General features: G+C 31.5%; 1 protein-coding gene across 1 annotated transcript in view; it reads right to left on the bottom strand.

Moving 5' to 3' along the window:
- LOC143228890 (DENN domain-containing protein 1A-like) overlaps positions 1-25,679 on the bottom strand; it is a 73,443-nt gene that overhangs the window by 17,531 nt on the left and 30,233 nt on the right. Inside the window, exons 8-16 of the mRNA XM_076460322.1 lie at positions 24,285-24,335; positions 21,549-21,610; positions 18,052-18,150; positions 15,319-15,369; positions 14,580-14,625; positions 12,679-12,780; positions 11,730-11,954; positions 5,660-5,797; positions 4,915-4,953 (exon numbers count right to left, since the gene is read on the bottom strand). Coding sequence (XP_076316437.1) covers positions 4,915-4,953; positions 5,660-5,797; positions 11,730-11,954; positions 12,679-12,780; positions 14,580-14,625; positions 15,319-15,369; positions 18,052-18,150; positions 21,549-21,610; positions 24,285-24,335 — 813 coding nt within the window. The remainder of the gene's footprint in view (positions 1-4,914; positions 4,954-5,659; positions 5,798-11,729; positions 11,955-12,678; positions 12,781-14,579; positions 14,626-15,318; positions 15,370-18,051; positions 18,151-21,548; positions 21,611-24,284; positions 24,336-25,679) is intronic.

The following is a 25,679-nucleotide window of genomic DNA, read 5'->3' on the forward strand; positions in this document are numbered from 1 at the left end:
ACAGTTCAGAGGAGGATTACTAGAATGGTACTTGGGATGGAGGGGTTGTCATATGAGGAGAAATTAAAATTTTTAAAATTGTTTTCTCTTGAAAAAAAAGGGTTAGAGGGGATCTGATTGAAGTTTGTAAGAATAATTGATAATGTTGATGTATTAACAGTTTTCATACTTAACAGTGAGAATTACAGAACTAGGGGACACAAATATAGATTAAGGCTAGGTTGAAGCCATTTCAGCTGAGACAATTTTACTTTTCAAATAGGGTGGGTGGCCTCTGGAATAGGCTGCCTTCTTATGTTGTGAAGGCAGTAAATATGAATGAGTTTAAAAGAAAGCTTGATAGTTACATGAATAATAAAGGCTAGCTTATTTTTTTTAAATTTATTTAATAGTTTCAGTTTGGCTTAAAGGATGGGATGTACCAACATGCCACTTGTTGTCCCTAAACATTATGTTATGCAACTATCTACAGTATTGTTGGCTGCATGATCATCTATAGCAGGGGTCCCCAAAGCCTTTTGGACCTGTAGAGCTTCACATCAGAAAGAAAGATCATTCTGGAGCATCAACACAAAAAATACATTAAAAATAGAAACAATTGTTCACTAGCACAAGATAAAGTTTACTTAAAGCTTTCAGAATATAAATTTATTAAAAATATCAATATTTAAAGACAAATTTTTATTTCTGCTTACTTCTTCAAAAATTTCTGCTTGCAAAATTTATATCAGAAAAAGTAGTGTACTTATTTATTAGTTGCTTGGATGGATTTGTTTTTGTTCACAAAATTGTCCAATATTTGGAGTTATGGTTGTTACTTGTAAGCATAAATCATCTTCAGTGTTTAGCCTGTTTCTAAATTTGGTCTTTGTAGCTGTATACATTGAAAACGTTTGTTTGCAAAAATAAGTAGTTGGAAAATACATTAAAATTTTCAAAGTTCTGTTACTTATTTCAGGGTATTCTATGACCATTTGAATCCAAAATTGCATAATTTCTTCCTGCTGAAGTTTTGTTTTTAGGGTGTTATCAGTTGAAATTTCTATAAGCTATTCTTTTTCTTTCAAAGGCAAATTGTTGGTACTTGTAGAGTCAACAAAGAGATTCTGAATCCACAGCAATTTTTCTAAATGAGGAGTAAAGTACTTCCCCAGTAGTTTTACACAAGTCAGATACATGCTGCAAAACTGAAACCTTTGTATCTTCACTTAAGGAAATTTTATTCATAAGTAAAACAACCACTGAGATTTTTGAAGCAATCAAGTTATTCCATCAGTATACATTCACCCCAAAGTTTTAGCATACATTGAAGAGGTTCCTATTACCCTGGTACCCTGCATTGTAGCATTCACTTCATTTAAATAGACAAATACATCCGAAATGTAAGCCACTTTTTGTATCCAGCATTCGTCCCTTTATTTGTATGCAAGTTCAAAATGATATTCAGATGAAAATAGCCTATCTCCTCACACAGCTTGTAAAACTGAGCAAACACTTTTCCCTGCAAAAACCATTGGACTTCAGTATGAAGCAGCAAATTTTCATGTAAACTTCCCATATCCTCACAGAGTAAACTGATAATCCTTGCATTGAGTGGTCTTGATTTTATAAAATTAACTATTTTTTTCACATCACCCAAAACCTTGTTTAAGTCTTCTGGCATTTGTTTCATTGCAAGTGCATGACGTTAAAGACAGCAGTGGATACTCTCCATGTCTGGGTTTCTCTTTTATATGCATGCTACTGCGCTTGGAAATTTTCCAATCATAACTGCAACCCTCTTTACTGCAAATACTTGAGCAAAGCTGCCATTGAATCTCATGTTCTTCCACAAATAAATGGATTAGTTTAAATATTTCTTCACCTGTTTGAGTAGGCAGTTTTATAAATTAGCATGTCTTCTTCAAAACTAGCTTCATGAATATAGCAAACAAACACAAGCAACACCACATAACTCGCGACATCTGTTGATTCATCCATCGGAAGGGAAAAAATTGTACTTGCTTTTACTTGCCTTATTATCTCCATTAAGTAATTTGCTGACATGACCTTGATTCTTCAAGAAACCATATTGTCAGAAAGTGACACAGAATTAATGTTTTTAAGAAATTTCTCATCTTCTTGCACTCTATCAAGTCTTTTGCACATGGTTTTATCATATCTTCTGCAATTGTATGAGCTTTACCTGCTTTTGCAATGTAGTAACTAACACGACATGATGCAAAAAAATCACCTTCGTTGTCCTGATGGACAAACGAATGAAATGTAGCTTTCCTTGCATTTAATTTCAAATACCTTCTTTTGAAATACTTGGAAGTTGGATTTATTAATTGGGAGTTTTTGGTTTCTAGATGTCATTTTAACTTTGCTGAATGCAAACTACTGTTATTCAACAATGTTCCACATTCAACACACAACCCACTAGGTTCATCTTCATTACCTGTCCATGTAAAACTTATTCAATAAAACCCTCATCATACATTCTTTCCTTCTTGTGTCACTACATCTTGCACCATCCTGCATTGAAGTGTTTGCACACGATGATAACACCAATGAATTCTTATTACACCTAAGCTTAGGAAGATATTTACTCATATCAAATTTATTACTGATATTCAGTCACTTATCCATCAAAAGAGTGACAAATAATTAATAATTTGTCTAAAAACGTATTCTTATATCTTTGGCACTTCAAAAGTATTTTCATGAACATTTAGCTTAAAATATTATGGTGTAAGAAAGTTTTGCCATTAGACTGAGCATCTCTGCCAGACGGCACCAATGACAAGAGACAAGAGGAATAAGAAATGGTACAGGACAAGATAGTAAAATAAAATATTAAAAATTAACTGTATGTGAAAAGGAAAAGACCTGAAATTATGAACATAAACAGAAGATCTTTAAGGCTATTCTACAAAAACATTAAAATATATGTATTTATTGATTTCTTTTCCTATTTCCTAATGTTGATCATTTCATTGCATTTTACATGGATCATAACAACTAGAGCGAGTGGTATCACAGAGAAAATGAGGAATATAAAAATTTACCTTATGTCTTTTTATATTTATTTACGTTCTAGAGGTCATGCAAATGGAATACTAAAACCAAAAGACAAAGAAACGTATTTTTATGCTTAAAATGAAAATCACCTTTCACTCAAACTATTAATAGTTCAAGTTTAAATAACTATAACAGGTAAATAATATATTTTTATTAGAAAGATATAATTAAAATAATGTCACTTTTGCGTACAAGATACTTATTATTTTTAACAAAACATTACTGGATTTTGTGAGGATATTTCAGAGATATCATATGTATTGTTGCATAAACGTCCTTCTACAATCTAAGTGATGTGAAGTCTATCATGCTGTTACGAAAGGATTAACTGATAAACATGAACAAGCTCATACTGAAACATCAAGAACTTTAGGAACTTGGAGAACATTTTTGTGGTTAAATTAAACATTTAATTGTTATTGTCACATTAAAAATTTAATTGTTATCGTTACATTAAAAATTCAATTGTTATCGTTACATTAAAAATTCAATTGTTATCGTTACATTAAAAATTCAATTGTTATCGTTACATTAAAAATTCAATTGTTATCGTTACATTAAAAATTCAATTGTTATCGTTACATTAAGAATTCAATTGTTATCATTACATTAAGAATTTCATTGTTTGCATTACATTAAAAATTTCATTGTTATCGTTACATTGAAAATTTCATTGTTATCGTTACATTAAGAATTTCATTGTTAGCATTACATTAAGAATTTCATTGTTAGCATTACATTAAGAATTTCATTGTTAGCATTACATTAAGAATTTCATTGTTAGCATTACATTAAAATTTTAATTGTTAGCATTACATTAAAATTTTAATTGTTAGTGTTAGATTAAAAATTTAATTGTTATCGTTACATTGAAAATTTCATTGTTAGCGTTACATTGAAAATTTCATTGTTAGCGTTACATTAAGAATTTCATTGTCAGCATTACATTAAGAATTTCATTGTTAGCATTACATTAAAATTTTAATTGTTAGCATTACATTAAAATTTTAATTGTTAGTGTTAGATTAAAAATTTAATTGTTATCGTTACATTAAGAATTTAATTGTTATCGTTACATTAAGAATTTAATTGTTATCGTTACATTAAGAATTTAATTGTTATCATTACATTAAAAATATAATTGTTATCATTACATTAAGAATATAATTATCATTACATTAAGAATATAATTGTTATCATTACATTAAGAATATAATTGTTATCATTACATTAAGAATATAATTGTTATCATTACATTAAGAATTTCATTGTTAGCATTACATTGAAAATTTCATTGTTATCGTTACATTGAAAATTTCATTGTTATTGTTACATTAAGAATTTCATTGTTATCGTTACATTGAAAATTTCATTGTTATCGTTACATTGAAAATTTCATTGTTAGCGTTACATTGAAAATTTCATTGTTAGCATTACATTAAGAATTTCATTGTTAGCATTACACTGAAAATTTAAATGTTAGTGTTATGTTAAAAATTTAATTGTTAACATTAAAATTTTAATTGGTAATATTATTATTTATGTACATAGTTTTTCATCACAAAATTTAATTCAACTACAAAAACATGAACATGTGAGCAAACTCTTGTAGGATAAATTCTTTGAAACTTTAAAGCATTTAAAAACCCATTTATATAAATATATTCAGAAACTATACATATCAATTACACGAGTACCAATCTCAATTTAAGATCAAGCCATTAAAAATTTTAAAAGAACTAGTCTGGGAGCAAACAAAAAATTTTGAAGTAGGTCTTCTCAAGAAACACGCAACTTTTTCTCTCAAATTAATCTTATGTCTCAATAGATCATCATTTCTCAATGGCTTACCTTACTTTTCACACTTTTGAAGAATGCACCACCACCTTTCTGAAAAATTAAACCATTAAAATGAGATTATGGAGTTCAGTCATAAAAACCAATTACATGAAATGCAACAAAATTGTCATTTCATAAAATTATGTAAATTTATTAAAATAAGAAATGAATCAATGAAGTCTTGTTCAAATGACTTAAACTAACAAATGTTTGAGTGGATAACCAAAAAATTTGAGTGGTTAGTTTAACAACAAACTGTCCAAAGAGTTCAGTACTAAAAAAATATTTTTCTATTTAATTTTACCTTGTATATTGCAATTAAACTGCATGTTTATTTCTCTAAAGGGATACATTAATTTCACTAGACAATATAAAAACTAACAATTTTTAGTTTGTCTAAGGAAATTTATACATTTAAGTGAAAATTAACTCCTGGTCGATATAATAAAGGAACATACATTAAAGGAACAATGGGGCACAAGGCTGAAGATGGTAAAACAATAACAATATTTTCATCAACTTTGGGGAAAATTTATATTAGCTACATACAAGTTAATATATATGTGTGCATTTAATTTTCAACTAAAACAACCTTATTGGAATCAGTCTCCACTGAAATGTTAAAAAGATAATGTACTCTTCTGTAAGAAAACCTGTAATGGGTGGATACAACTTACAATAGCTAAATTACAATAAACTGCAAGTTGAAGATAAAATACATTAAGCCTCCACAGCTACAAACACATATTACACTAACCTTCATGGTAAACAACCATTCTTTGTACTGAGTTGTTAGTCCGCTAGTGTTTTTATCTTCATAACTGTTGACCTCAAATTCAAACTCATCTTGAAATCCTTTTCCAGAATTCAGTAATTCAAGACGCTCTTCAATAAACTAGATAATGAGAACATGTGTTTCAGGAACATCAATAAACTAGATAATGAGAACATGTGTTTCAGGAACATCAATAAACTAGATAATGAGAACATGTGTTTCAGGAACATCAATAAACTAGGTAATGAGAACATGTGTTTCAGGAACATCAATAAACTAGATAATGAGAACATGTGTTTCAGGAACATCAATAAACTAGATAATGAGAACATGTGTTTCATGAGCATCAATAAACTAGGTAATGAGAACATGTGTTTCAGGAACATCAATAAACTAGGTAATGAGAACATGTGTTTCAGGAACATCAATAAACTAGATAATGAGAACATGTGTTTCAGGAACATCAATAAACTAGGTAATGAGAACATGTGTTTCAGGAACATCAATAAACTAGATAATGAGAACATGTGTTTCAGGAACATCAATAAACTAGATAATGAGAACATGTGTTTCAGGAACATCAATAAACTAGATAATGAGAACATGTGTTTCAGGAACATCAATAAACTAGATAATGAGAACATGTGTTTCAGGAACATCAATAAACTAGGTAATGAGAACATGTGTTTCAGGAACATCAATAAACTAGATAATGAGAACATGTGTTTCAGGAACATCAATAAACTAGATAATGAGAACATGTGTTTCAGGAACATCAATAAACTAGATAATGAGAACATGTGTTTCAGGAACAACAATAAACTAGGTAATGAGAACGTGTTTCATGAACATCAATAAATTAGATAATGAGAACGTGTTTCAGGAACATCAATAAACTAGATAATGAGAACGTGTTTCAGGAACATCAATAAACTAGGTAATGAGAACATGTGTTTCAGGAACATCAATAAACTAGATAATGAGAACATGTGTTTCAGGAACATCAATAAACTAGATAATGAGAACATGTGTTTCAGGAACATCAATAAACTAGATAATGAGAACATGTGTTTCAGGAACATCAATAAACTAGATAATGAGAACGTGTTTCATGAACATCAATAAACTAGGTAATGAGAACATGTGTTTCAGGAACATCAATAAACTAGGTAATGAGAACATGTGTTTCAGGAACATCAATAAACTAGATAATGAGAACATGTGTTTCAGGAACATCAATAAACTAGGTAATGAGAACATGTGTTTCAGGAACATCAATAAACTAGGTAATGAGAACATGTGTTTCAGGAACATCAATAAACTAGATAATGAGAACATGTGTTTCAGGAACATCAATAAACTAGATAATGAGAACATGTGTTTCAGGAACATCAATAAACTAGGTAATGAGAACATGTGTTTCAGGAACATCAATAAACTAGGTAATGAGAACATGTGTTTCAGGAACATCAATAAACTAGATAATGAGAACATGTGTTTCAGGAACATCAATAAACTAGATAATGAGAACATGTGTTTCAGGAACATCAATAAACTAGGTAATGAGAACATGTGTTTCAGGAACATCAATAAACTAGATAATGAGAACATGTGTTTCAGGAACATCAATAAACTAGGTAATGAGAACATGTGTTTCAGGAACATCAATAAACTAGGTAATGAGAACGTGTTTCAGGAACATCAATAAACTAGGTAATGAGAACGTGTTTCAGGAACATCAATAAACTAGGTACTGAGAACATGTGTTTCAGGAACATCAATAAACTAGGTAATGAGAACATGTGTTTCATGAACATCAATAAACTAGATATTGAGAACATGTGTTTCATGAACATCAATAAACTAGATATTGAGAACATGTGTTTCATGAACATCAATAAACTAGATATTGAGAACATGTGTTTTATGAACATCAATAAACTAGATATTGAGAACATGTGTTTCATGAACATCAATAAACTAGATATTGAGAACATGTGTTTCATGAACATCAATAAACTAGATATTGAGAACATGTGCTTCATGAACATCAATAAACTAGATATTGAGAACATGTGTTTCAGGAACATCAATAAACTAGATATTGAGAACATGTGTTTCAGGAACATCAATAAACTAGGTAATGAGAACATGTGTTTCAGGAACATCAATAAACTAGGTAATGAGAACGTGTTTCAGGAACATCAATAAACTAGGTAATGAGAACATGTGTTTCAGGAACATCAATAAACTAGGTAATGAGAACATGTGTTTCAGGAACATCAATAAACTAGGTAATGAGAACATGTGTTTCATGAACATCAATAAACTAGATATTGAGAACGTGTTTCAGGAACATCAATAAACTAGATATTGAGAACATGTGTTTCAGGAACATCAATAAACTAGATATTGAGAACATGTGTTTCAGGAACATCAATAAACTAGGTAATGAGAACATGTGTTTCAGGAGCACATCACGTATGAGCTAAGACTAAAAGTGGTCAATTAGTTTAGTTAGCTGATAACTTCAGTTAGTGTTACATAAAATAATTGATTAATCAAAACTAGTGTTATCTATTATTCTAATTTAAACTATTCAAACTATCCAAGTGACTGAAATGCCAATTTCTCACCATTATTTTTGATGAATTAAATGTGGTTCAGCTTACTTGATTAATGTTATACTTATGCAAATTATAAGCTACTTGAAATTTAACTTAAGTACTCAAGTCTCCCCAGAATAATCAGTCAGGTGAATGTAACTGATTAACAAGCTTGACAATTACTTAATTATCAAGTTCCGCTAATCACCCAGCTCTAACTCAGACAAGTAGTATGTTTGATCAGTGGTGGTCATTATAAAGATATCTTTACATATAACTGCAAGCTGCTAAGCAGAGTAAGAAATTCTTAGCAGTTTTATATCTCAACAGTTTCACTAGAAATATTCAACAAATAAGCATATATGCATAATAATTGCAAACAAACAAAAAAAACTTAATTGTACAAAAACAGTGCAGAAATTACCAAAACCAAAACACGTGCTATAAGTAAGAACCTCCTTCTTCTATTACCATTAAACAAAAAGTCACTATTAAAGCCATTTGAAAATTAGATACAGGTACATTTCGGACCAATAACAAGAGGCATTTCTTTAAACAAAGAGAAACGAGTGTCTGAAACAAAACTGTCCAATCATGCTGTTGAAGCTGTCTTTAGAATTCATCAAGAAATAGATTAATTGGATTTTGAAATTAACCAACAAACGAATGAAATTGGTTGAAGTTGTAGTCTTCTTTATGTTAATACTTCGTGGTCTTAGTCCAGTCCTTAACTGAGGTCATTCTCGACTTCTTGGACTTCAATGAACTAACTGGTAACTTCCACAATACCAAGGTAACCTCCTCAGTTAATGCATTTTTCACCTGGTTTCTCACTTGCACTTCTGTCTTAGGTAGTTCACAAGCTGACAGTGTTCTGATGAGATCCTTTTCTCTTGCACGTTTCCGTTACTTTTGTTTTTGGACATCAGCAAGTCTTGTTTCTTATTGGTTATTGACAGACTTTCATCAATTTTCTGCTTGGAATCTTACTGTTAAAGTAATTGTTTGTTTGTTTAGAATTAAGCACAAACCTACACAATGCCCACCACGGGTATCTAAACCCGATTTTAGTGTGTAAGTCTGCAGACATACCGCTGTGCCACTGGGGGCTGAAGCAATTGTCTGTAGTTTCTTTCTTTGCCTTATTTTTCCTTAGGCAAGCTTTCATGACTGTACTTGTAGATATTGTGGAGTTTGGTTACTTACTCATGCTGAAAATAAATTGTTATACAAATCGTTTTTTCATTTGGTGATTATGAAAGGTCTTTGCTTCTATCATTCAGATAGCAATTATAGACAATATGAAGACAGTGTTGGAATATGTTAATTTTCTGTACCCACTGTCCATAGAGTATTTGAATAATATCTTTCTTCACACCACTGCTAACTATTTGTTTTTCACAGATATATCACTGAGTGCCATGTCATTTCTGTTTCAAGAAAACTGGCAAAATGAAATGCACATCATACAGTCATACAATAAAAAACAATAAGCATAATAAATAGGTCAATACACGAAAATTAACAGAAATATATTCAAAACCTTGAGGCACATTAAAAAAAGTACAAAAATTTGTTTCATACAGTTTAAATGAGCAGTAATACAAGAAATGTTTTTCTTATATTTTATAGATTCCCCTGGAATTCCCAAGATGGAAAACTCCCACACCTGTTTTTATACAATTAAGATAATCTTAAGTGGTAATTCTCAATTTTCTTGTCAGTTCAGTAGCTGCAACCTCCTTCTGCAGAGATGCCAACTATTTCAAATGACTGAGCGTAATGATTGTAGACAGAGCCCTTTCACAGTTTTGGTCCTTTTAGAATTGCCAGAAACAAGACAATCTGGTGAACGAGGTTTCTTTTTTTCCATCTTGTGAATGATTGCATTGGTGTTTCTATGCCGCTTAGAAAACGAGAAATACCCATCTACGCGAGTGTTGACTGGCTGACAAGCACTGATGACGTAACTATGGATTCCCCCCACGTACCCAGTATGGAGAAGCACCGCACTCAAACTATTGGTAGACGTCGGAGATACAAATACTTATTATTATTTCAAGCACAAACATGATTATCGCAAGAAGCCATTTGGACTATGTCTTTTATTTATTATCAAAATTTAGTTGTATCTCACTAGAAATTTTCTTTTCACCCCTTTTAAGCCCTAAGGGAACAATTTATTACTTTATTGTATAGGCCTATATAATATATAATAATTTGAGAGTTGCAACAAGTCGTAATATTTGTCTGTATGAGCGTATAGTCGTAATGTATACACCAAAATCGTAATGATTACACTCAAATTGTAATGATTTGTAAGGAAGTGGGTACACTCAAGAACTCTCACATATCTGAGATAACAAAAAATAAAAATGATTAGAACCATTATAAAAACAAAATTGCTAGTATAATAACACAGATCTATACAAAGATTTTAACATTATCTTATGTCCTCCTATAACTTTTAAACTTTTGATCACAAAATGTGTGGTTCTCATGCCCGGATAGTGAATATGAAAAGTCATAGCTTGTGTCCCATTTCTGCAAATATGCACTCTGTACCTTGGAATTGTTTGTGTACTATAACAATGACAATCAAATCCCATTTTTAAATCATACAAGAGATGCAAAAGGGACATTTGAAGGTGTTATTGAATAACACGCTTATTCTAAGATCTATCAACTCAGACTTAAGAGACAGTTATGAGCATACAATCTTTATGGAAAGATAACAAGAAAAACCAAGACAGATTGTGAAGAAGTTGAGAAGATTACATATATCTTTTTTAATACATTAGTATTCACATAAATACCACAAAAAAGAGAGATCTGTTACATTTTTCTGCTTCCACTATGACTTCCTTTGGAATTTCTTTATAACTGTGACCCACACTTTAAAAACAGTTCAGCTGACCCAAAAAACCTCATGGTTTCCAATTTCATCATTATTTTGGTGTTTTGTTGTTGTTTTTTTTGCAGTTTCAAACAATTTTGTTTCTTCTAAAGCATTTTTCTTTTTAAATAACGATTTGAGCCTACTTTTTACAAAGTGAATTCTAAGTTTAATTTTTAGTTCAAATTTTATGATGTCACAAGTTTGCAGACCAATGCTGACTTGTTAAATTGATACTTTTTAACCCTAATTAACTAATATCCAAGATACAAGATAGAAAATCCCATTTCTATAAGTTGGCATCATCAAATTAAAACAAACATATTTTGATTTTAATTCTTTCTAGAATTTACATTTTTTTCTTATTAAACTTCCCATTTAACTAAATCCCCCCCCCCAAATGTCAAAGTATTAGCATATGTATAGGTTTATTTAATTATTCCTAAGCCTTTTTCAATGTGTATATTAAATCAACATGCATGCAGTCAGTGAATAACTGATGTTGTGTCCTTAGAGTACATTAAAATATTCTATGATATTAAATCATTACCTGTTGAAACAACTGAAGATTTAATATTTTTTCTAAAAATGTTTGCATAGAAGGCCTCGACTGGATAAATTTTTGTGGATCAAAGCTGATTTTTTCTCCTAATTGCAATTTCAGAGCAACTCTATAACCTCCAATCAACTGGACCATAGCACGTAAAAAGGCACGAGCTACTCCGTCTCCTAGCATGGCATTTGGATTCTTCAGGTTCTTTTTCAAAGAAGTAATCTTTGGTGTAGATGGTGGAAAAAAATATATATATATATATTTTTAAAATATTTTTTACCTTAAGACTTGGATAAAAAATTATTTCTTTAAAAATTTATAAAAGAAAGAAAATTTTATTTGTGCTTAGAATAAACAACTAATGCAACAATTTATATGCAAAACGGCTCGTTTGGGTTGAGAAAATATTTTACATAGAACCCAAACGAGCGGTTTTTGCATATAAATTTCTCAACAAGTGGGTTTCTCGACATCACTAATGTAACAATTGTTTTTGGTGAACTTAAGTAACAAATGTATGTAAATATAAATTATTGAATCACATTTTAAATGGCAAATATAGTTTGAAATCAAAGTAAAAATATTTATCAAATAAAATGGAAACTTGTTTAAAGCAGTATTTCATAACAAACATCCGTAACATAACATTATCACTTTAAAGTCACTGAATGAGTGTTGAAATCCTTCTTTTTAATATCATGATTACTTTGTTTTCTATTAATATACATATTAATTAGCTTATTTATCTAGAAATTCTTTCACTTTGTACAACGTTTTTTAGGTTGACTGTTATTTGACATATTGCACATTTCAAGAACAATAACTGTTTTTTTTATCTATTTGACCAATGAGATCAAGTTTTAAAATTTGGCAGTATTTTTAACAAGTTTCACACGAACAGTTGAAAACACTTGCTATATTAACCCTAACTTGCCCTTAGACTTACTATTTCACTAGGCAGTGTCTGGAGGTCATCAAAAGGAGTGGAAATTTTGTTTGCATCGGCATCCAAGAGTACAACATCTCCCAGTTCAGTCTGGTCGACCTGCTGCAGGGTCAATGACTTTTATACATTTTTGGGATTCCAATAACACAAGTTATTATTGCCTTAAATACTAACACAACAAGTTTTTTTTTTATTCCATGAAGATTGCACCAGAATGCACTTCATCAGAATGCATCTGATTAAATGCATGAGAAAAGAAAAGGTCGTATTCAGCGGATTACATAAAAACATAACAGAAAGACCAAAGAAACATAATGTATGTAAACAGTACTTTTAATATCAGAAAAAATGACTTAAAAAAGGTATTTTAACACATTCTTAAAAGTGCCCTACAAAGAGTAAACCGAAATAAATTACAAACACATCAAGGAAAAAAAACCTTTTTTTTAATTTACTGATTTTATTCCTGATGAAAAATGGTCTATCTTTCAAAAGTGATTAAGTTGTACATCTTATTTTTTTATTTGCCAATAATGTAGTTTTACTAATGATGAAAAATAGGTAAAAAAAAAACTCAGTTATTCAAAAGTTCACAACTTTCACATAAAACAGAATTACATCATTATTTCAAATTATCCTCAACTTTAATCACTTAGATATTTTGATACATCATAAATTGCTGTATGATGATGTCCTTATGCTAGAAACTAGTTCAAACACTCAAAACTGTGGACCTGGCACGATGATAACTGATGAGGAAAGTTTTTTCTTTTTTGGTGTTTTTTTCAATAATAAATTCCATTTACAGTTTCAAGAAATAATATTGTAAAAAGTCACAGTATTCAACTAGAATAATAGTCTACATGAAATTCTCTTATAGTTTTATGTGTGAATTTATAACTAAAGAAACAGGATCATAAGTGAAGATAATACTGATAACACAGGCCTGTGGTGGTTTTATTGTCTTCAAATTTTTACATTTCTTTGGTAACTTCATGTACATTGAATCCAAACATAATATCCATTTTTTTCCATCACATAAAGACTTTTCACAAAATGTCACATCACAAATACTTAAAGAAAAATAATAATGCACAGTTTTGAGACTAAAAGATACAAAAGAAATCAGGATGCATATTTATTTGATATCAATGTTCTTCAGTTTGTTTGTACTTTTGTTAACAAACATGATAAAAAAAAGTTAATTGCAGTAAACAAAATAATAATTTAATCTAAGTAAGTTTTTATTTTTAGTTCCAAATTTGTCAGAAATCCTTACGTGATAAAAAGAAAATGAATATTGTTTTGGAAATCTGCACAACTGAATTATGGAAAATCAGTTATTAAAACCAAAACAACTTGTATGAAGTTTACATTCTCAGGCCCATGTAATTTTAGTAAAGTGTTGTAACACTATCCTTGATGTAACTTCTTATTACTGTATGTTTTCTGATGACTATCAGAGTGAATCACATAAAGAAAACAGTACTTAATGTTATTACTTACTACTTTTCTAGTTTTTCTCTATGCAAAGATATTTTATGGATCCCAATTATTAAGATATTCTCATCAAAGGTAAGCAACTCTATACCTCATAATTGAAATAACTTTGATATAGAATAAGCATCAGTTAATACAAGTGACTTGTACATATATACAGAAAACTAACAAGAAGAAATAACGGCTTACACAAAATAATCAGTCAATGTCTTCATTGTTAGTCATATTTTTTAGTGTTATGTGTACCTTTGATTACTCTAAATAGCCCAACAGGAAAAACTTCACGTGTCTCACAGTACAGTTACATTTCTCTACTAGAGGTTAGCAAAATAAAAACTCTGTAATACATTCACGAAAGGTATAACTGAGTGTTGAAAAGACAAAACACTACAAACACGTACCGACATTGTTGGTTCTGACACACCAATTAAAAAAGGCATTGGAGCACTAGAGAACAAATAAGAGACATATTAGATGCCTAATCATAAGATAACACAAGCAGTTCTTATTCCAATTACATCAGCTATGGAAAGATTCAACAAAAAAATACAGACATTAGAATCAAATTAAAAGACAAGCTTTGATGGAGCTATGATCATTTAATGTATATCAAAATACACAAGTAATTAAAGAAACATTAGAAGTTATGGTTTAGAGGATTATGTGTACAGACAAAAGAAAACTGTCTAAAGTTCAAAAACAATATTATACACAGTATAAAAACAACAAATAGCTTAAGAAATCACTTAAGACATTCAAATTTAATACTGAACATGCTCACTATATGTATTTTGTTTACTATCCAGCGTTTTGTTTAAGTCAACTAGAATAAAGAAAAAGACTGTTTCCTGGAATATATGATAACCAAATTTCTGAATATTTTTTAATAAAAATCACTAAAATTGAGTAATTATCAATACATTTATTCATATGGCTCACACAGTGCTTTATCACAGTTACAAGGACTATAGAAAAAAAATATTTCAAACAAATGTATTAACATTTTACTTTAGAAAGGATTACCAGATTAAATATATTTCAATATTTACACAGCTTACTACATTAGAACATAGTTCATACCAGATACTTACTACACTGTACGTTTGAAATATAACACTTAAATACCTTTCACTGCCTTACCTTAAGTAATCGAGTAGACGCACTGGTAACACTGGAATAATTATATGCTGCCTGAAATTTAAAATGTGAAAGGATGCTCAATGTTTGATTTGTTTTAAAAATATTCTGTTTTCAATAAATATTAATGGACACTGACCACTTAAAAAATCTTAAGAGATTGACAACTCCTTTTATAATGTACTTACAGCTTAAAGTGTGTTGAATACTTTTGGATATTGCACATATTTAAATCTGGTTCATTAGCTACAAAATCTATAATTGTATCAAACCCACGCTCGAATAAATAAATAAAATGGAATGTGATTTCAAAATAATAAACTAGCTTCGAAGCCCTTCACATAATTTGTTTTAGAATAACGTGTTGTTAACCTACAAAAACTAATCTTATTTATTTTAGCTTCAATAAAAATATCTTAATGAATTTCAACAAGAAAATGAAATGTAACTATGTGTATGTGTAAAAAGATTATTTCAACTATTAGGTAACTATTAACATAAAAACTAAGGGGTGTATTGAAAAGAGCAAGACCAAACCTATAACAAAAAAATGGAACATATTTTTGGAGAGCGACATTATGTAGGCAGTGAAAGATTGCACAGATGTATGAACACCCACATCTTGCTCTCCTATAGATGTGGAATATTGCGAGTGTGAACACCCACACCTTGCACTCCCACAGATGTGGAATATTGCGAGTGTGAACACCCACACCTTGCACTCCCACAGATGTAGGATATTGCGAGTGTGAACACCCACACCTTGCACTCCCACAGATGTAGGATATTGCGAGTGTGAACACCCACACCTTGCACTCCCACAGATGTAGGATATTGCGAGTGTGAACACCCACACCTTGCTCTCCTACAGATGTGGAATATTGCGAGTGTGAACACCCACACCTTGCACTCCCACAGATGTAGGATATTGCGAGTGTGAACACCCACACCTTGCACTCCCACAGATGTAGGATATTGCGGTGTGAACACCCACACCTTGCACTCCCACAGATGTAGGATATTGCAGTGTGAACACCCACACCTTGCTCTCCTACAGATGTGGAATATTGCAGTGTGAACACCCACACCTTGCACTCCCACAGATGTAGGATATTGCGAGTGTGAACACCCACACCTTGCTCTCCTACAGATGTGGAATATTGCGAGTGTGAACACACACACCTTGCTCTCCTACAGATGTGGGATGGGATATTACGAGTGTGAACACACACACCTTGCTCTCCTACAGATGTGGAATATTGCGAGTGTGAACACCCACACCTTGCTCTCCTACAGATGTGGAATATTGCGAGTGTGAACACCCACACCTTGCACTCCCACAGATGTAGGATATTGCGAGTGTGAACACCCACACCTTGCTCTCCTACAGATGTGGAATATTGCGAGTGTGAACAACCACACCTTGCTCTCCTACAGATGTGGGATATTGTGAGTGTGAACACACCTTGCACTACCACAGATGTAGGATATTGTGAGTGTGAACACCCACACCTTGCACTCCTACAGATGTGGAATATTGCGAGTGTGAACACCCACACCTTGCTCTCCTACAGATGTGGAATATTGCGAGTGTGAACACCCACACCTTGCACTCCCACAGATGTGGGATATTGCAAGTGTTAACAACCACACCTTGCTCTCCTACAGATGTGGGATATTGTGAGTGTGAACACACCTTGCACTCCCACAGATGTAGGATATTGTGAGTGTGAACACACACACCTTGCTCTCCTACAGATGTGGGATATTGTGAGTGTGAACACACACACCTTGCTCTCTTACAGATGTGGGATATTGTGAGTGTGAACACACACACCTTGCTCTCCTACAGATGTGGGATATTGTGAGTGTGAACACACACACTTTGCTCTCCTACAGATGTGGGATATTGTGAGTGTGAACACCCACACCTTGCACTCCCACAGATGTAGGATATTGCGAGTGTGAACACCCACACCTTGCTCTCCTACAGATGTGGGAAATTGCTAATGTGAACACCCACACCTTGCACTCCTACAGATGTGGGATATTGCGAGTGTTAACAACCACACCTTGCTCTCCTACAGATGTGGGATATTGTGAGTGTGAACACCCACACCTTGCATTCCCAATTTATTCTTATTCTCCCCACTCATGTTATGTTTATTCTTTTTTCTTTTACATGTGAGACCAGCAAACAGATGTGAAGACTGATAGGTGGTATGACGCTACTGCTCTGTGGATCCTATTTAAAGAGTCACTTTGAAACTCAGGGTACATCTTGTATCCCATATTACAGTCTTTGCCTTGGTGATGTTTTTAACATATGCAATGGTTCTGTTGTAGTTGTTAAGGCTTGGTTTGGAAATAAAAATATACGTGTATACATAATGCAGGGGGAGGGAAATTTTGGGAAATTTTACAGTGTGCATGATGTACAAATGTTGGGCCAAAATTGATGGAAGCCACTGCTGTAGTCCAACATGGAAAATTATACATATACATTCCTTCAACCACAAACACACAGAACATATTTTATCTTTAAATAAGAAACACCTAAAACAGATAAAATGTATTTTATCTTTGAGTAAAAGACATCTAAACAATACAGAAAATATTTTATATTTGAATAAGAAACACCTAAAATACATTGAACATATTTTATATTTACTGTTCCCATGCTCTTAAACTAAGAAAGTATCAATTTTCCATTGTACAAAACATATGAAAACTCACCATTGCATTGGGTATAAAAGAACATTAGCAGCCTGAACACAAGCACTTAAACGACTCAGCCGTTTAGATGTTATAACTATTCTCCTTTCATGGAGCAAGCTAGGAATATGAAACAGAAACAGAACAATGAAGTTACTAATATTCACCAGCTATAGGAACATATTCATAAGCAAAAAAGGTTATAAAAATACATAAAAATACTTCTACAGTTTTTGATTGTTATGGCACTAAACAAAAACAGGAAAAAAAACAGAAGTTTCAACCTGATGTTTACTAAAATCCTACAGATTCATCTTTGATAGCATTTTTCACAAAATACATGTGAGCATTGTGCTCTGTTAGTCTTTACCAGATGTATTTTGTATCAACAAGTAGACAGTATTAAGAAAATTATGCTTAAAAGTTTACCACAATAATTTAGTTGATAAATTGTTAGTTATGTTTTCCACCTATTTTGAAGCTTCTTAAAAATCAGGTGAAAAAAATGGCTTGTATTATAGTTATCCACTGACTTACATTAACTCAAAGTGAAGATATTGAAATGTATACTGAACATGCATTTTTAAGTAAAATGTGAGAATTAATTAATAATTTCTGTGAAAGATTGGTACTTAACCACTTAAATGTAACCTACAGATATCAGTGTTATGGGTACAGCAGTCTATGCACTAGGTCAGGTACTCAACACTATCAGAAGCAGCCATTATTCATTTATTTAATCCACAGAGCATTATGTTTGGTGCATAAACAACTTGTGATCCAGTTGGGATTTAGAAACAGTTTTTGATTACAAAATTGGTTAATTTCAAACTTGAACTAAATCAACTGGCTAGCTTGGTAAGGCTATTATTTGGGACATAAAACTGTTTTTTTTTTCTCACCTCGTGTTGTAATTACTTGCACCTGAAGATGACCAAAGTTTTGGCCTATGTTTGTGCAAGAATTTTGTGTGCATTAAATGTCTCGACTTCACGTGTTTTGACTTTTGGCAATTTTTAAAATGTTTTAATATGGTCAGGTACTTATTAGTGAGTTTTGTAGAGAGATTAATCTCACTATTCACAGAAATAAATTTTTATTTTTTTAATTCTGTACAAAAAAAAAATGAAACAAGTTTCCAAAAGCTGTGCAATGAAGGCCTAGTATTTATAGCAAGTTAATAGGTTTTTCACTCCTTCTGTATTATCACTTAGTTTTGTTTTCGAATTTACTGAGAAAAAAAATGCAAATAAAAGTAACTGGGAGTTCTTCAAGGGTTCCATACTAGGTAAGCCAATACAGCAGTTGACACAAGGCTTATGTGAAAACAATTGCAGAACCTAATTTACTGATTTTAACACAACATGAACTTCACCAAAATTAAGTGTCTAATCTTTTATTATATTACAAAAAAAATGCAGAACTGCTGTTTGTTTGTTTCTTGATAAGTACAAAATTATGCAATGGGTTATCTGTGCTGGATTTTATTGTTATAAGTCAAACTTATTGCTGAATCAGAGCTGCACAAAATCTTTCAACAATAACAGAAGCACCTGAGCTATAAATAAAAACTTATTCAAGCAAACAAAAAAAACACACAAGACATTAAAAGAAATTCTAAATGACTTCCCCTTTCTAATCCACTAAAACTACATATTATGACTTCCCCTTTCTAATCCACTAAAACCACATATTATGACTTCCCCTTTCTAATCTACTAAAACCACACATTATGACTTCCCCTTTCTAATCCACTAAAACTACATATTATGACTTCCCCTTTCTAATCCACTAAAACCACATATTATGACTTCCCCTTTCTAATCCACTAAAACCACATATTATGACTTCCCCTTTCTAATCCACTAAAACCACATATGACTTCCCCTTTCTAATCCACTAAAACTACATATGATTCCCTTTCTAATCCACTAAAACTACATATTATGACTTCCTTTCTGAATCCACTAAAACTACATATGACTTCCTTTCTAATCCACTAAAACTACATATTATGACTTCCCCTTTCTAATCCACTAAAACTACATATTATGACTTCCCCTTTCTAATCCACTAAAACTACATATTATGACTTCCCCTTTCTAATCCACTAAAACTACATATTATGACTTCCTCTTTCTAATCCACTAAAACTACATATTATGACTTCCCCTTTCTAATCCACTAAAACTACATATTATGACTTCCCCTTTCTAATCCACTAAAACTACATATTATGACTTTCCCTTTCTAATCCACTAAAACTACATATTATGACTTCCCCTTTCTAATCCACTAAAACTACATATTATGACTTCCCCTTTCTAATCCACCAAAACCACATATTATGACTTCCCCTTTCTAATCCACTAAAACCACATATTATGACTTCCCCTTTCTAATCCACTAAAACCACATATTATGACTTCCCCTTTCTAATCCACTAAAACCACATATTATGACTTCTCCTTTCTAATCCACTAAAACTACATATTATGCTAAAAACATTTCAGGAAATTTATGAACACTAATCATTTTGCTTGCAAAATGCTGAAGTCAATCCAAAGCCATTCTTGATGAAGAGAGACCCATTTGAAGTAAAAATGTATCTTGGAATGGCTGGTATGGGTATTAACACTCCTCAGGTCATCTTCAGGAAGGTCAAAACCTTGTTCTCTGCTTTATTAGTAAAAGTGTTGACACCCACACCAGCTGTTCCGAGATACAATCCAAAGCCATTTTTTTAAATGTACATGATTAAATAAAGAGTTATTTTAGGAACATATTAAAACTCCAATAAAGTTTTTATTTTAAATATGTAGAAGAATTCTCTCCAGAATTTCTATCTATAATCGTTTTTTAATTTAGTGTTGTAATTCTTTCTTCAAGGCAGAATGTATTCCATGATAGTTAAAAATTAGAAACATAAGTGGTGGATATATTATCTTAAAACAGAGCAAATACCAAATACTAATAGTGATTAGATGATCAGGCAATGTTAAAAATAAATAAACTTAGCTGGAGGGGAATTCTTTCTTTCTTTTCCTTTTCTTTTACATTTAAGAGTCTTTGAAAATAAAATATCTTACCTAGAAATTTGTGTTATAAATGACTATGCAAGATTAAAAAATTTAAGTCTTTCAAACAGTCTTCCCTAGGCATCATTTTTAAACAAGCCCTCATAACAAACAAATAAACGGTAATATAAACCTTTCCGTTTTTGGTTCTATGCACTCTAAATACTTCAAACCTAGTAGTCATAGCTGAATAGACCAAAAAGAACATTAAACTGTCTGATACATTAAATTACCTAAATATTACAGCGATAATGACTTAAAAAAATGTTACTGACAAAACAAGTTAAGATATTAGGTAAACTGACGTGATTACCTTGACTTCTTTTATAAAGTTTTTAAATCAATTCACGCTTGTTACTATGGTGCTTTATCAGATGGATACATGCCAAAAACATACAAAGAAAATTTTATATATACATATCACAATTTACAAACACTTACCTTGCAAAAAGAGTTATCATGTTGTGTACATCAACTGCACTGAAATATTCCATGAGGTTTCTCTGTTTCGTAAAGTTAGAAATGGTCTAAATAAACATTCTTGAAATGCTAGATCTTCAAATTACACTATCAATGTCTTTTACCTCAGCTCCATAAGATACCAGATACCATACTTTGTGCTTTTAGTTTCAAAGTATAGCCAGAGTATTCTTTGTGAATCCATGTGACATTAAACAACAAGGAGGAAGAGAGTCCAATTTTGGAACAATTAACAAATTTGAAAGAGGTTTTCAGCTTTTAACAGTTCTTTAATTTATCATGTAGTGGTTCTTCTGTTAAATCACAATGTTCATAATGATTCTGAAATTCATGGGTTAAATTTTAAAAAGTGAACATGTAACCAAAAAAAAACAACTTGTGCAGCTTTGATTTTAAGGCATGAATTTTTTTTTTTTTGAAAAGTAAACAGTAAATTACAATTTCATTATGGAAATATACCGTTCTCTTGCAGACTGAAGTAGTAAGAGTGGAAGGGAATACCATTTTTCTACTTTGAAAATTAAATTATTACACTTAAACACAATTTGCATGTGTATCTAGCTATCAGAGCTTAATCTACACGTGCATGTAGCTATCAGAGCTTAATCTACACGTGTATGCAGCTATCAGAGCTTAATCTATATGTGTATGCAGCTATCAGAGCTTAATCTACACGTGTATGTAGCTATCAGAGCTTAATCTACATGTGTATGTAGCTATCAGAGCTTAATCTACAGGTGTATGTAGCTATCAGAGCTTAATCTACAGGTGTATGTAGCTATCAGAGCTTAATCTACACGTGTATGTAGCTATCAGAGCTTAATCTACAGGTGTATGTAGCTATCAGAGCTTAATCTACACGTGTATGTAGCTATCAGAGCTTAATCTACACGTGTATGTAGCTATCAGAGCTTAACCTACACGTGTATGTAGCTATCAGAGCTTAATCTACACGTGTATGCAGCTATCAGAGCTTAATCTACACGTGTATGCAGCTATCAGAGCTTAATCTACACGTGTATGTAGCTATCAGAGCTTAACCTACACGTGTATGTAGCTATCAGAGCTTAACCTACACGTGTATGCAGCTATCAGAGCTTAACCTACACGTGTATGTAGCTATCAGAGCTTAATCTACATGTGTATGCAGCTATCAGAGCTTAATCTACACGTGTATGTAGCTATCAGAGCTTAATCTACATGTGTATGTAGCTATCAGAGCTTAATCTACAGGTGTATGTAGCTATCAGAGCTTAATCTACAGGTGTATGTAGCTATCAGAGCTTAATCTACACGTGTATGTAGCTATCAGAGCTTAATCTACAGGTGTATGTAGCTATCAGAGCTTAATCTACACGTGTATGTAGCTATCAGAGCTTAATCTACACGTGTATGTAGCTATCAGAGCTTAACCTACACGTGTATGTAGCTATCAGAGCTTAATCTACACGTGTATGCAGCTATCAGAGCTTAATCTACATGTGTATCTAGCTATCAGAGCTTAATCTACACATGTATGTAGCTATCAGAGCTTAATCTACACATGTATGTAGCTATCAGAGCTTAATCTACACGTGCATGTAGCTATCAGAGCTTAATCTACACGTGTATGCAGCTATCAGAGCTTAATCTACATGTGTATCTAGCTATCAGAGCTTAATCTACACATGTATGTAGCTATCAGAGCTTAATCTACACATGTATGTAGCTATCAGAGCTTAATCTACACGTGCATGTAGCTATCAGAGCTTAATCTACACGTGCATGTAGCTATCAGAGCTTAATCTACACGTGTATGCAGCTATCAGAGTTTAATATATGTGTGTATGCAGCTATCAGAGCTTAATATAGGTGTGTATGCAGCTATCAGAGCTTAATATAGGTGTGTATGCAGCTATCAAAGCTTAATATAGGTGTGTATGCAGCTATCAAAGCTTAATATAGGTGTGTATGCAGCTATCAAAGCTTAATATAGGTGTTTATGCAGCTATCAAAGCTTAATATAGGTGTTTATGCAGCTATCAAAGCTTAATATGTGTGTATGTAGCTATCAAAGCTTAATATACGTGTATGTAGGTGTCATATTTTACAGAAATTGCATAATTATATCTTACATACTCTTAAGACTAAAAATGTTTCTAAATTATAAAAATAACGTTCAATGTTACAAGCAGTACAAGTGTTGTAAGTTGCTTCCTGAGGTAACAGTTGTAGTTATCTGATTTACTGATAATTAAAATATGAAATAAGACATAACAGTAAAATCAAACTATTAATTAATGGAAATGGTAAAACAATAAATATTATATCTTAGTCAACATATCCAAACCAAACGATTAATTAATGGAAATGGTAAAACAATAAATATTATATCTTAGTCAACATATCCAAACCAAACTATTAATTAATGGAAATGGTTAAACAATAAATATTATATCTTAGTCAACATATCAAACCAATAGACAAAATCTTATCCATGTTTATACTAAAACTACATTAAATAATCTGTTCTCCTTGGTAAGAGGAGTTTACACTGCAGCTTAAAAAAAACCAAAAAACATAAAATGCAATACTACATTTTGAACTAAAATCAAAAGATAACCAAAATGAAACTGGTTTTGCTACACAATGAGCTTCATTTAAAAAAGTTACATATTACTTTAAGTAATGACTGAAGAGCAAAAGTTTCAAACATACATTTTCTGGGATAGCTGGTAATTTCCTATGGTCAGGGCACTGTGTCACGAACTGTTGTAGAGAAGCAAAGTTGCAATATAAACAGAGGCAATACTTGTTACTATAAAACCACACAAAACACAACTAAGCTGGTAGACAAATGCAGTGAAATAAGAAATATTTGAATGAGAATATGAGAGCAAGACAGTAGAACTTCCAGTATATTTACAGAAACATGCCAACAGCACTTTTCTTTTGTACGTCCTAAAAATATCGTTATTTAAATATTTTATTTCACAAAAATGTGTTCAAACAAACCATTACTAAATGTTATCATTGCAGCTATGTTATACTACATAAGTACTCAGCAGAAAGAATGAGATAAAACGTAAGACAGACCTGCAAACATAAAGATTTTAAAGTTCAAAATAATTTAATATTTTGATTTTTTTTATTACTCGAAACAAAAAATAAGACACTTTATGAATTATGGCGTGGCTAAAAGTGCAATTTCAGTAAGTTTCACGTCAATTTTATACCTCACTAGCAAAGGTACTCAGCTTTGTTAAGGACATTAGGTTAATAGTATATGTATTCTGTATAAAGTTTAACATGAAAGTAAAAATATAGATCCAATTTTCAACTTCAATAACACAAACAAATAATAAGAAACAAACCTCTTTAGTTAATGGAGACTCTATATTAGAAAACAACAAATTGTTTTCAGTTTTGTAGTTTATACATTTCATGTTGTGCTTTCAGCACATAAACCCTTAACAACAATATCAGATTGTACTTTTATTGCTAAGCAAAATTATTATACAGAAGCCATTTTAGAATGCATTATTACTAAAGTGCAATGGGATTTTTTATATATTAGAAGCTGTAATAAAATAAACCACCTCTTTTCTATATGGTTTTTCACTAGCTTGTCTCATGTGGATAAGTAATAATATCCAGGTGCAACACCCTCAGGGTTCACTTACTATGTGTGCAGAATTTTAGGTTTCTAGGTTCTTTTCATTTGGAGCTATGGCAGTCACATTTACACATGCACTTTTATTATTATAGATGAACAATAAGTATCACATGTTCAAAATTATGTAACCTTAGTTACTGTGACACCAGTGAAACAAATTGTTCAACTTGGGAGAACAGTATTTTTTCACTAAGATTTGTCTACTACACTACTTTCACTACTGACCACCATTTCTAAAAATTTTAACCCTTTCACTACTGACCACCATTTCTAAACCTTCTCCAAACTATTGTTGTATATTCAAGAAAAATGTAATTAAACCAGTTAATATAAATATATTCTAATAAAATTAATATTTTCAAATACATTATAACTTAAATTTTCATTTCAGTTAACTTTGATTTCTTAGTATTTTAACTAAGCCAATATAGCAGGAA

Source organism: Tachypleus tridentatus, chromosome 10 (genome assembly GCF_004210375.1).
Source record: "Tachypleus tridentatus isolate NWPU-2018 chromosome 10, ASM421037v1, whole genome shotgun sequence".
NCBI lineage: Eukaryota > Metazoa > Arthropoda > Merostomata > Xiphosura > Limulidae > Tachypleus > Tachypleus tridentatus.